This window comes from Gadus macrocephalus, chromosome 9 (genome assembly GCF_031168955.1).
Source record: "Gadus macrocephalus chromosome 9, ASM3116895v1".
In the NCBI taxonomy this organism is placed as follows: Eukaryota; Metazoa; Chordata; class Actinopteri; order Gadiformes; family Gadidae; genus Gadus; species Gadus macrocephalus.
The window spans coordinates 5660783-5674693 of NC_082390.1; the positions used below are offsets into that span (position 1 = coordinate 5660783).

General features: G+C 49.1%; 1 protein-coding gene across 1 annotated transcript in view; it reads left to right on the forward strand.

Moving 5' to 3' along the window:
- Positions 1-13911, forward strand: part of LOC132464931 (A disintegrin and metalloproteinase with thrombospondin motifs 20-like) — a 71824-nt gene that overhangs the window by 22668 nt on the left and 35245 nt on the right. Inside the window, 3 exon segments of the mRNA XM_060061564.1 lie at positions 971-1117; positions 5489-5630; positions 6753-6857. Coding sequence (XP_059917547.1) covers positions 971-1117; positions 5489-5630; positions 6753-6857 — 394 coding nt within the window.

Sequence of the window (13911 nt, forward strand, 5' to 3'; positions counted from 1 at the left end):
GAAGCTCTGCCCTTTAAACACTACACAAACTATACCACGTGTGTGTGTGCTTCTATTCCCTGCAGGAGTCTGTGATCCACCCGTTTCTCCCCATGTATCATATGCCAAACCTTAGCTCAGAGCCATACATCTGCAATGATAAAGCTCCATTCTGCACATAGACATAGTCTTCTGTACTTGCTGTTCATCTGGGAAGAATACACTGATGTGCATCTGGGAAAGCGAGTACTTTGGTTGCTCTAGCATGTTTTTTACATCACAGCTCCATATGGGTCTCTGAGCACATGCTCCCTCCCTCCCCCCCTCCCTGACTCCCCCTCTCCCTCCACCACTCCCTCCCTCAGCGTTAAGCCCTGAGAAAATGTGAGCCGGTGACCTCTGACCTCCTGGAGGTGAGCCAGAGGTGGGTCTCACTATATTGGCGGGATGATGGAGAGAATATGCTGGTCAGTTTGATTCATCAGGCGGTCTTTAACGTATTATCCTCTCATAGCGGTCGGGTTAAGCTCATCTGAACCCCGTTGAGGCGAGGAATCGCAGAGTTGCGGACGCAGTTCTCACTTGATGTTGTACATGTGTCCGTGGATGAACCTTTTTTCCTGTGGCTCTGTGTGTGTTTCTTGTGTGTGTGTCTGTTCTGTGTGGTTTGTGTGTGTTCCATTATTGTGTGTGTGCTTAAATTCCGCTTTTCATGCAGTTTGGCACCTGCATCTGTGCGTGCTGGTCATCCAAAGGGGTTGGTCCGGTTTAATCCCTTGTTAAAATTGGCAGATTATAAACCCCTTGACACTTATCCTGCTCACTATGACTGATCCACTAAGCAGCTCGTAACACTTTGTGTGTGTGTGTTCCTTCTTCTTCCTCTCTCTCTCTCTCTCTCTCTCTCTCTCTCTCTCTCTTACTCACTCACTCAGTCACTCACACTCTCTTTCTCTCTCTCCCCCCTACAATGTGTATGTCTCTGGTCCAGGTTCAACATGCCCCATGATGACAACCCAAAGTGCAAGGAGGCGGGCGTCAAGCACCAGTTCCACGTCATGGCGCCCACGCTCAACTACGACACCAGCCCTTGGTTCTGGTCCAAGTGCAGCCGCAAGTACATCACCGAGTTTCTGGAGTAGGTACCTGCAGCAGGATCTCTGCCTCTGTTCACAAATGTATTTCATGTTCATGAGTAAGGGCAAAAAGAAGGCAGATAAGAAGACAAGCACAAATGAGGAAAGTCACACTCCCAACACGTCTGAACCAATTGAACAAGATGCTTTTGAATCGGAAGTGAGCGGTGCAGACGTTTATTTCAGTATGCGAGAATGTGTCTACTTGCTGAAAGAAAGTGAATTTCCAAAGAAAACACTTGCATCATCTTCATGACGCCAGCTTCTCTGTACTGACGGAAGAGAGAAAAGTGGCAACCTAATCCAATCGCGATCCTCCGTCCTGCCATGTGGACGCCTGCTCCACGGCGCCGTTTGTTTATCCGCGGTTCTTCCACCTACGAGCCAAGGCACTCTGTTCTCGCGCAGCTCCATGTATATAGGTCAACTCAGTGTAAACTATGTTGAGTTGTTATTGCCCCGGAGCTGAGACACTATTTCCTGTTTGAATCCAGGGGTCCTCCACAGCTGACCTGAGCGACTGAACCCACCACCACTCACCCCTCACACACCCACAGCCTCCCCTCGTCTCTCTCTCTCACCACTGAACAAGAGCCTGACTCTCTGTCTCTCTCTGTCTCTCTCTCTCTCTCTCTCTCTTTCTCTCTCTCTCTCTCGCTGTCTCTCTCTGTCTCTCTCTCTCTGTCTCTTTGTCTCTCTATCTGTCTCTCTCTCGGTCTCTCTCTCTCTCTCTCTCTCTCTCTCGCTGTCTCTTTCTCTCTCTCGCTGTCTCTCTGTCTCTTTGTCTCTCTCTATCTGTCTCTCTCTCGGTCTCTCTCTCTCGGTCTCTCTCTCTCTCTCTCTCTCGCTGACTCTCTCTCTCTCTCTCTCTCTCGCTGTCTCTTTGTCTCTCTCTATCTATCTCTCTCCCTCTGTCCCTCAATGGTTGGCAAACAGTCATTAAAGTCAGTGCCGTGCCTTCGCTCGCCAGAATCTGTAACGCAGGGCAACCCCGCTGTGCACCCTCTTCAGAACGCTGCCGAGGAACATGGACCCCAGGGAAGGACTTCCCTTTTGAGATGGCGAAATGTCAGATCTAATTAAATCTTCCCTTGACTTGACCCTTTGATCTCTCACACCCGCGCCCCACCACCATCCCCAAAAGCGACCCCAACGGCACCCCCACTCACGCTCTCTCCCTACTCCCATCCTCTGTTGATTGTGGAAGCCTCCACAATGAGGTGCGTTGTTGCCCAGATGCATCCTGGGAGCAGCAGCAGCGCCAGGCATCGCCTCTCGTTGGGGCTTTAAGGTTACGCGTCGCATACTTTCCGATGACGACTACAACCCGATGAGCTCGGCCAGGGGGGGGGGGAATCGGCGTCTCCTTGAATCTTGTCATTATCCGCGGTCTGCTTTGTATTAACAGTGGTGGCCTCGTGTGCGAGGGGGAGATGTTTTGTAATGTGTGGCTAATCCAATCCCGGGATGACTGGGACCTTATTTTTAATTGAGGCGTAGCGATGTTGATGGACAACGCATGTACAGAAGGAGTTGCAGGGTTTTACTGGGTGGGAGCCGATTCGCTAACCGTAGCTTTAGGAAGAACGTACAAAGCCCTTTGAATGTCGGAACATGCTGGGGATTTGTGAAATAAACAGAGCGATCAATCCGTCACACATGCCACCATTCATCAGAATCAGATCTTCTTCTCATCCAAGCATTCGCATCTTGGAACCATTTCGGGCCATTCTGATATATTTGATATCAAAATGTGTTCTTTCAATTACCCTTCAAGTAATCTGTTCCCTATGGGAGTAAAATTGTTTTTGGTTGCCGCCTCAAGCAGGGAGCTTCAGTGGGGAGAAGAGGGCTCTTGAGAGTGTAGCAATTGTTTAGTTTGAAGTTTTTGTCTCCCAAGGAAACAATGAGAAACGCACCAGCCAGGTAGCCAGCCCCTACTTCTGGAGGCTAGGGCTGACCCGGTCAAGTATATCTCTGATCGGGCTGCCCATTCTCCCCAGAGAGCACTCAAGCCAATGCCGGCTCCACTGGCAACTTGGGTGCCTGATCCTCATCTTCAATCGACACACCTTCCCTTTTCAGAAAGCCGTCGTGTCGCTCTCCTCCACCTCCTTCACCTCCTCCTCTGCCTCCTCTTCCTCTGCTCCTTCTCAGCCACCGCCACTACCACCACTGCCTATCCTATGATCTCAGTATCGGTGTAATAATGTGAAAAAAGCTCTCACACTTGAAAAGTTGATGAAAAGCGTCCTGCCTTTGTGTGATGTGAATTTGTCAGAGCCGCGACATAAAGAGACCATTCATTCGCTACCTTGGCCTCCCGCCAAAAGGATTTAAGCCACAGAAACCCTAATATAAAATAAAATGAAAATCCTGACTGCCACCACCCCACTAATTGTGCGTGGATTGGGTGTTAAAAGCCACATCATCATTAGTAGTTACCGATCCCTATCATTTTCCAATGCGATGCCAAGGCCCGCAGCTCACAACTGACTATACCCTCATAAATCAGTGCTACACAGCCCGAGAACTGTCGATGTTGCATAACATCATTTTTTTTTTTCAACTAAATGGTACCACAGCTGGTACAATTGGTACTCCTTTAACAGTGTGTTTTATTTGCATCCGAAACCCTTAACAAACCTTAAAAGGTCAGTTAGGAATGCCCTGAAACATCCTTTATCGCTTGCAATATAAAAAAAATCGATATCGCTTGCGCAGTTTTTTACTATTTCTGTGTTGGCTCAACCAATCAGCATTTGCTTGACGCACACTCCTGTAGCTTAGAAGCGGTCTTGTTAAGAAGTTGGAAGTCCCCTTCCCCCAAAACAACTTCCTTTTGTTTCTTTGCACCACAGCATACTGCCATCTTACGGCAAATTCCACCATCAGTGGTAAAACATGGCCGCTCCTTCCCCTTTATCAATGCACAAACTTGCATCTTCGTAGATAAATCCACTTTAAAGAAGTCTCAGTAGTCTACCGAACGTTTCCACGTGTGGAGTCTTCTCCGTTGGCCAAGCCGCTTTCACCCTCGGGTCTCTAAATACCCAAACGGGGGAGAGAAAGGGGGTGAGGGAAAGGGGGTGTATCTCCACAATATTGAAAAAAACAACCGCATTCTCCTTTGCCGTCCCATCTGTCCTGGATTTAATAATGCTGCCATCAGGTTGGCCCTGCTCTGTACTTGATGAGACAGATGACCAGCTGGTGAGAGACGCTCCGTGTATGGGACTGTCTTTATGATGGCTCCACGGGCGAGTTCACTCCTTTCAACGACTGCGTCTCTCCTGCACCAGGTTCACGGCCCCTATAGCATATTTCCCAGCTTCCCTGGCACTTTTTTGAGCGCCATTTTTTCTCTCTCATCCTAAAAAAATGAAAAAACACAATAAGCAGAGGAGGTATAAGATGAAAAGATCTGAAAAACATTGACTGTACCTGATGACAGGTAATTATGGCCCTTCGCAACATCCACTGACACTGTATGGAACAGGTGTTTTGTTGCTGCCCTATCCCATGCAGAATTTGTTGAAGTGGCGCAGACATGTGTAAATAAACATCTATACACGTCTTATCCCTCGGTTTCCTTTTTGGCGAGGCAAAGGCAAATAAAACAAGACTTGAAGACTAGACTAATGGTGTTTGACTGGGCTTTGTGTGGGATTTGTTTTAAAGCTCACCCAAGCTATCTGTGCATACATTCAATCCAGCTGTGCTTTTGTTGTCTCCGTCAGGATGTCTGGAGGTTGGGTGCGGCCGATAGACCTGTACAATGTTTCATTATGGTCTAAGATGGCTTCAGATTGATGTAATATAGTCAGGGCTTCTTTATGGCTCATGAAGCGCTTGTTTCCTTTCTGAACGGAGAAACAAAAACACGGCTATTGAGGTAGAAACACACAGGTCAACATGTAGATCCATCCGTCTGCGTGAACGGTGGGCTATGTTGACGTTCTGGCAATTGGCTCACCTATCACTGACATTACCTGAAAAGAAACCTTGAAAGGAAATGGCATCATTTTTGTTGTTGTCAGCTTTGTGGACCACCCACATCAAGAAGATCAGATAACACATGGCAAGCAGTTACTAGCAGGTTTATAAACAAGTAGACCACTAATGGTAAACCGCCAACTGTTGAAAAAATACAAGGCCCCTACCCAGCTAACTGATACGGTCTCTACTTAGCCTGTATACTTACATTGATCAATTATAGAACAGTTATTATACACAAAATTGTATGTATTTCTAAAATAACTCTCCCAATGGTACTGATGGCCTGTTTGAATGTACAATGGTTCCCACATCATGACGGTGCACGTTTTCCTCGCTTTAAAATAACAAATCTTCTTTCTTTCCTCTCCATTCAGCACTGGATATGGGGAGTGTCTGCTGGACGAGCCCACAGCTAGGAAGTACGAGATGCCCACTCTTCTTCCCGGTCAACTCTACAACGCCAACAAACAGTGTGAACTGATGTTCGGACCTGGTTCCCAAGTTTGCCCATACATGGTAAGTGGGTCAAAGCGAGATTAAAAAAGGCAGAATCCAATGATGATGAGCCACCATGACTCTGTCGCCTCCAGGACATATTTCTGATAGTAATATTTACCATTTAGCAGACATTTGTCTCCAAAGCAGTCATTAAAAGAGCAGTAGGCCATATTTCTGTCAATGAAGTTTATAAATACGGTAAGAAAGGTGCTCATACACCATCTGGTGTCTGTGTAGTTTGTATCACGCGAGTCGGGATAAATGGGATCGGATCAACATGGAACCTCCTCACAGGCCCATCCAAACCCTGGTACATTCCCATGGGGGAAGGGGTTCGGAGTACTCAGGGTTTCACCTACTTTCATCCCACTCTTGAACGACGGCGTGTAGTGTACACACGGCACATCCTGAGTGTTTGATCCCAGCACGTTCAGACTCTTTGTATGACTCGCCATAACCACACGTCAAAGCCCTCCTCTTAACTCATGTGGCTCTTCCACCGCCATGGGCCTGTAATGATGAAGTCACACACATTACCTGCTGCTTTTAATCAGTACTCCTTTTCAACGCGAACCAGGGGGGGCATCATTTTTATAAGTAAATTAGCTTTGTTCTGCTTTAATGAGCTGTCTCGGTGGACGCATTGTTGAACATCCCCGACACAAAACAAAGAGAAGAAGAAGAAAAGGAGCCCCCCTTGTTAGTTGTGGTCGCCGCCCTTCGTTGGCCCCTCGCCAGCAAACTGTTAGGGTAACGTGCGGCTAACCCCGATAGCGCTCGTAATGGCGGTTCCAGGTGGCTGTTAATGCTGGTGTCCGGATTTCTGGCGGCTTTCAGGTCGGTGACACACTCGATTTACAGTCGACGTTAAAAACGACTGTACCTGGGTCTGTACCCGGTGAAGATGAGGTCACTCCATGCCTGGCTCAATGATGAATGTTAAAAAAAATACGTTTTTATCCCCTGTGTATGTATTCATAATAACTTCTGAAGCTGTCTTAGATTACATTTCTCACTCGGCTACTCAGCCAGCAGAATGCCGCTGGGATGTCGGTCCTTGCCATTACCGCGCTACCCTGCCCCCTAATGCCATGTCGTCATGTATAACGTGGATGCTTATCACTTTAACCTATTCAACAGATACAATGCAAGAGGCTGTGGTGCACGAGTGCAGAGGGGGACCACAAAGGGTGTCGGACACAACACATGCCCCCGGCCGACGGCACGGAGTGTGGGGACGAAATGGTAAGAAACAGACCCGAGCTATGGTGGTCCTCTGCTGGTGCTGAGACACAGTTTCATGTATGCGCTTACTTTGAAACGAAGTGGACAGCTTCCTATGTCTGCTGTCCCAACCGAGGGAAGACCCTTCCTCCAGGGTTAATTCTTTCCCCCCTTGTGGCTTTGGGGGTTTTCTTTTTTTCTGCTGTCCTCCATACTCATACAAAGACTTAGACAGACCAGGAAAGCCAAGAGGACATTGAATCTTTACGAGCATACAAATCGTCAGCTGAATGGGGGCTTGAACTGCCCTAAAAGTATCACATAAAAACGTTTAATAAAGTCTCAAACTGGGATATTAACATTATTAGTGAATGGTACTTTCACGTAACATTTAAAACAGCAGTGCATAGCAAACACATATTTTCAGTACAGTGACAACTTAAAACAATGATGTTGTTGAAAGTGGCTGCCGTTGGCGATCATATATATATTTATTAAAAAAACAATTTTATTTAACCGAACCAAGAGCAACAAAAGGAATATTCCCTGATTTACATTTTGCCTAATTTAATCTGAATCCTCAGGCCAAATCAAAAGTCGACTGATTGTCAAATCCTAACTGATATATTATGAAATATTTTCAGATGAACAATTCACCACTTGACATTTGCTTGAAAATAATAAGTAATGGAAAATAATCATTATTCTCATCAGGGTTTCCCTGTACAAAGAAACAGGTTAGATCTGGTCTGATTGCGTGCGTTATTGACGTCCGATCCTGACAAAACCTGCATCTGTGTCAGAGATCACATAACAAAACCCAGCAAACTGCAGACAGAACACTGAGACACACCTCACGTGGATGCCTTTGAATCCTGCAGCCCCCCCACCCCCCCCAACAACCACCACAACCCCCTCCCCCCCCTCACCATCCCCTATATAGTTCACGAGTCAGTATACATGCATTTCTCCAGACTGTCTGCATTCTGGCCCCGGCTACCCATGTAAAGGCGGTCAGGTGATGGCTACGGATGGCAACCTGAGGCTTTGAGACCCCCCGCCTCCAGCCCTTGTTACCCCCCCCCCCCCCCCCCCCACTTAACCCCCCCCCCCCCCCTATTAGCCTTCCTGTTCTCCTCGCTCCGGGATGCTATGCTAATTAGTGCTAAGACAGCGGGTCAACCTCTGACGATACCGCCGAGAGGGGGGGGGGGGGGGTATTGAAAGCAAAGGCGGAGATCAGGTTAGAGAGAGGGGATCTTGAGAGGGGAAGAAAAAAAAAGAATTGGAGGGGGGGGGGGGGGGGGGGGGGGGGGTCTCTTTGAAAGAGGACGCCGGCCTGCGTTCACAGTTGAGTCACCTTGCGGTGAACCCGTGACCCTAAAACCTCTTCAAGAGGTGGTGCCCGGGTCACCGGTCAGGGCGTAACAGAGCTCCGAGCTGGGCCGGCCTAACCCGTCACACAATAGACCTCACATCAGTGATCCTGCTGAGCTGATGGAGGGGAGGGGGGGGGGGGGGAGGAGGGAGCAGGGGGGGGGGGGGGGGAGGGAGCAGGGGGGGGGGGGGGGGGGGGGGGGAGGGAGAGGAGCTCTGAGACGAGTGAACTCAACGAAGTCTGGGCGAAAGGAGTGTATTGTATATGGTGGTGGCCGTGTTTAAATGTGTGCGCGTTCTCAGAGGAAGATGAGACGGGGCGGTGGTGGTAGGGGGGGGGGGGGGGGGTAGAGTAAGAGAGAGAGGCCCTCCTCGATTTGTCTTTGTGGACCTTCTAACCCCAGGGAGTGTTTTTACATACCGGGTTCAAACAAACGGCATCCTTCAGCGGTCACGCTCCGCTCCTCGCTCTGCAGGTCAGACGGTTCTGCCATCGGCCTCCTCCTGGTCCGAGTGAGAGAGGTCAGCCGGGGATAAGCGACACCTTAATCCAACCACGACGGCGGCCACATTAACTCACAGTACAAGTCATGGCCCTTGGACTGCAGTTCCCATGAAACTCACACATCATGAATCTCACGTCATTAACTGGCCGTCCCAGGGAGAGAAAGGGAGAGAGAGTGAGGGAGAGTACAGCGAGATTGGTTGTAGCATTCCTGGCCGGTTGTTAAAAAGTACCTAAATTAACGTGGGCTATGGTAGGAGATTATGAGAGCAAATATTATCGTGGGTAGTAATGTGTCAGGTTTGATGGAACTGGTGAGGCTATACAATGCATTCTTGGCCTCGTAGGAACACACAAATTGACTTTTGGATACCTTGCTCAGAAACTTGGAGCATGACCATGATGGGAATTGTACCAGACCCACACAGCCTCCTTCTCCTTCTCCTCCACCTCCTTCTCCTTCTATCCTCCTCCCTTCTCCAACTGCACCTGTACCTCCTCCTCCTACTCCTACTCCCCCACAACCAACTGCTCCTTCTCCTACATGGGGCAGTTTCACGACTCTGAGAGAGAGAGACGGCGTGAGAGAGACGGAACCTTTATTATGCATCACAACAGGAAACAGCTCTTCCCTTCTCTCATTGGTTCACGTATAAAGCCTTGAGCTGTCGGGGGGGGGGGGGGCTCTATATTTTTAATCCATATCACTTTCAATCCTTCTGATCTTTCAGTTCCATTCAATCCCCCTTTCTTGAGCTTTCTTCTCTTTTGCGGCTTTTCCTCTATTCATGTGTACCTTTCTGCATTAACTTATCTTCTCCAAGCATCTCTCTCTCTATCTCTCCCTCCATCTTTCTCTCTTCTCTACTTCCTGCCATCGGCCCACAGACCCACGTCATCAGACATAAGTCTTCCCCCTATCTCTGAATCTTTGCAGCAGAGAGTCATGAGGTTCGGTGTTTAAGATGGGGCGGGGTCGGGGTCGGGTCCCGGCCCCAGAGGTGTGCGGCCGGCCCTCCAGTGCTCTCTGTCAGACCCTGAGGAGGGGGATTAAGAGCAAGGCCTCTGCGCAAGGGGAAGCTAACTAGCCATGGGGCTGCCTCCTTAGGAACCGGAGCTGACCCGGCCTATAAGGGCCTCATCCGCCGTAGTCTGACAGGGATGTCAACGCACTAACGTGGACGCTTCACCCGTTCCTAGGAATAGTTGTGTCCAAGATGCTAAAGGTGTTGACGACACTGTCCCCATCACATGACCACCCAGTCCCCAACAGCAGGCCAGTGGGCCGTACCTGTTGGTAGTAGTTGTCTGTTGTTGTTGTCGTCGTAGGTTATTGTATGTGTCGGCACATGTCGAATCCGTGTCTGATGGGGCAGTGTGCATGCGCATTAAGAATTGTTTTTTGAAGGGCAAAAAAAAAAAAAACCTACCCCTCTCTTCTCCATCCCTAACCCCGTCATCTCTCTTTCTTTTGGTGGTGTTTTTTTTTGTTGAAGCGTAGTTGTTACTTCATCACCGTTACGGAGGGAGTGGAAATAGGAAGCTGTTTGTAAACAACTCTGGTAAATAGGCCACTGGGCACCGATTGGAAAGGTTCATAATCGGTTCTCTCTCTCTCTCTCTCTCTCTCTCTCTCTCTCTCTCTCTCTCTCTCTCTCGTGCTCTCGTGCTCTCGCTCTCTCTCTCTCTCTTTCTCTCGTGCTCTCGCTCTCTCGCTCTCTCTTTCTCTCGTTCTGTCTCTCTCTCTCTCTCACTTGTTCTCTCTCTCTCTCTCTCTCTCTCTCTCTCTCTCTCTCTCCTCTCTCTCTCTCTCACTTGTTCTCTCTCTCTCTCTCTCTCTCACTCTCTCTCTCCTCTCATCTCTCTTTCTCTCGTGCTCTCTCTCTCTCTCCTCTCTCTCTCTCTCCTCTCTTCTGTCGTCGTCTCTCTTCTCTCGTCTCTGTCTCTCTCTCTCTCTCACATCGCTCTCTCTTCTCTCTCTCTCTCTCTCCTTGTTCTCTCTCTCTCTCTCTCTCTCTCTCTCTCTCTCTCTCTCTCTCTCTCTCTCTCTCTCTCTCTCTCTCTTGCTCTCTCTCTCTCTCTCTCTCTCTCTCTCTCTCTCTCTCTCTCTCTCTCTCTCTCTCTCTCTCTCTCTCTCTCTCTCTCTCTCTCTCTCTCTCTCTCTCTCTCTCTCTCTCTCTCTCTCTCTCTCTCTCCCAGGGCCCCCTCGTGGGGCGCTGGAGTGAGTAATTCGGTCACATCGCTCTCTGCGGCGCGTCTGTCATCTGGCCTGGTGGGGGCGTGAACTAACGAGGGCATCCCTCCCCTTGTTGTCTATAAATACCGCCACCACCCCCACTGACCTGTCCCCCATCAGCCCCACACTTCTCCCCTTTCTTCTTCTCCTCCCTCTCTCTCTCTCTCTGTCTCTCTCTCTCTCTCTCTCTCTCTCTCTCTCTCTCTCTCTCTCTCTCTCTCTCTCCCCCCCTCTATCTTCAAAAGGGCCATGGAAGGATGGGGTGTGTGTGTGTGTGTGCACTTGTGTGTGCACTCTTGGAAGTTTCTTTGTGCACAATTGTATGCGCACAATCTCAATGAAAGTGAAGTCTATGCAAAAAAAATTGTGCGATTGCAACTAGACTGGTGTGACAATAACCGTTTAATGTGGAAGTTGTACAGAGGAAATGTGTATATGTGTGTGTTTATGTGTGTGTGACATTCACACACATGTGAGGGGCCAGCCAGATGGGTCAGGAGCCCGCCAAGTCAAAGTGTGTGTGTGTGTGTGTGTTTGTGCATGTGTGTGTGTGTGCGTGTGTTTGTGTGTGTGTCGACAGGGTTCTTTGAAAGGCCCTGTGCTCCTAAACAAGGGATAAAAGAGAGAGAGAGGGCTTTCATAAAAACATCCCCATTTGGCCCATTTATACACAAACTCGGATATTACCTCCCGTGAGTAGTCACATGTCTAGGTTTGCTTTCAAGGAACTCTGTTTTTTTCTCTTTTCAGATGGCAGCCTCATTGAATGACTGAATAATACCCATGAGCAGAGATCACTGTTTTAAAGATTTCCTTTCCAGAACATTCCTCCTTGCTTCTGGCCAATTAGAGGGAAGAAGAGAAAGAGATAGAGAAGCCTTGAACAACGGAGCCAGGACAGATCTGGAGTCTGTTGGCAGCCTGACAGGACTGCTGTGTGTGTGTGTGTGTGTGTGTGTGTGTGTGTGTGTGCGCATGTGTGTACATGTGTGTTTGCCCCTGCTCTCCGGAACTGTGCATTGTGAGAAAGGTATCGGTCTCCCTCCTGGCTAATCTCAGTATATTTGCAGGATGTTGCCACTTTGATTCGCCGTCATCGCAGGCGTATTGGGTGGATTCAGGGGCTATAACAAGAGGGGTGTTGTTACAGCGTTCACACAGACGCCAGCGGTATGACACGTCCGCACACACGTGGATCTATCATTCAGAACAGGCCGAGTGGAGTGGATGATGAGAACCAGGAATGGCGGCATTTTTCGAATGATCACAGAAGGGATGTGTGAGGGACATAAATGAACGAGGGGCTAATTGACACTCGCTGCTCATCGTCTGGCTTTTCATCGGACACCTGCGGTTCAGCCAATCACGTCATCTGGTGGAGACGCCATTGTAAGCTACTTGTTTGTGTGTGTGTGTGTGTGTGTGTGTGTGTGTGTGTGTGAGTCAAAAATGCCCAGACTACCCATTCACTTACTAATGCCAACCTGCAGCTGTAGAGAGACATGGTAGAAGCTAGTTGGAGGGGGAGAGAGGGGAGAGGAAGAGGGAAATGTCAAAGATAAGGAGGAAGGCGGGAGTACAGTAAAGGACAGTAAAGGACATGGAAGAAGCGGGCGGAGAGGGAGTTCAGTTTCATCGTTTAAAGGTCTATCCAGCCACCTGTTGTTTAGGTGTTTCTTCACCTCCTACCTTCTCTCTATGGCCTGCGTTGCTTTAACTATAGGGGCAGAAACAGAGCTCAGAGTTAAAAAAAATAATAGATTTTCTATTTTTATTAAGTATTCACAGTGTATTTGTTTGTACCTATTCGTTTATTCCAGGGGTCGGGTATTATTTTTATTTAGCGGCCTATGGCTCGATCTCTGAGCGGTAAAAGGATTTAAAAATGTTCAGACTTATAGGTATCTTAGGTCTCAAAAAAAGTTTGGTGCCGCAATTCTATTCCGGGCGCTATAACTTCCGGTTAAAGTTGAACACTTATCCCCACTCTTCAGCTTGAGGAACCTGGGAGATGAGAGGTAGGACGTTAATGGTGTGTTCCTGAATCCTCGGACGCCAGCCTTCCGAGTTGCACGTTTGACGTCACTTCCGGTCTCGGAGCATTCATAGCGTTCCTGTTCGTCTTTGTGATTGTGGCATGAAATTGGCTAGTCGTTGTTTATTGCTAGCTACATTAGCCCCTTTAGCAAACCAGCCCGAAAACAAACAAAACAACTTTACATTGTATTGCACATGCACAGCAAGACCATGCAATGTATACATTGGTGACCGGAATAAATTAGCATTGTATTCAAGTGTGTAAGAGCATTTAATATCGACATTAAAATGACCTACGTGGTACAAATACCCCAAAAAATAATCTCCAAACGGGCGCAGCCATTTTGTTGAGAGCGTCATCACTGCTCTCGGCCTACTCTCAGATTTTCGAAAGATGAAGACAAAAAAGGGGGCGTGCCTTCGAGAAATGATCTTCGACTTTCGACTCGGAAGCCTGGCGTCCGAGGATTCAGGAACACACCATAAGGACAGGGGGGGGGGGGGGGGGGGGGGGGAGGGACGGACAGGGGGGTGGGGGGGGGGGGGGGGGGGACGACTGACACCGCAGGAGAGAGTTAGTTAACCCCTTGTGGTCCTCGTGGTCTGAGTCAACTTTGACCCCCACCCGCCCCCACTCCCCCTCCGGGCGGCCGATGAGAAGGAGACAGGCACATGAAAGGTGATTCCTTTTGGAAATGGCCGTGTTAAAATGAGGAGAGCGGAGGGCTTCTTCAAACCGCGTCCCCCTGCCCTGTCATTCCTGCGGTGATGGATGGTCTTGGTCCATTCTGGGGGAGCTTACCGGCAATTACAGGGCTGGACTGTGGAGCTCTGAGCAGATGCTGCCCTCGGCCGTCCTGACGTGCTCCTATCTTCCCCGTGTGCTGCTGCTGCTGCTGCCGCCGTCGGAGCTCTGTTCC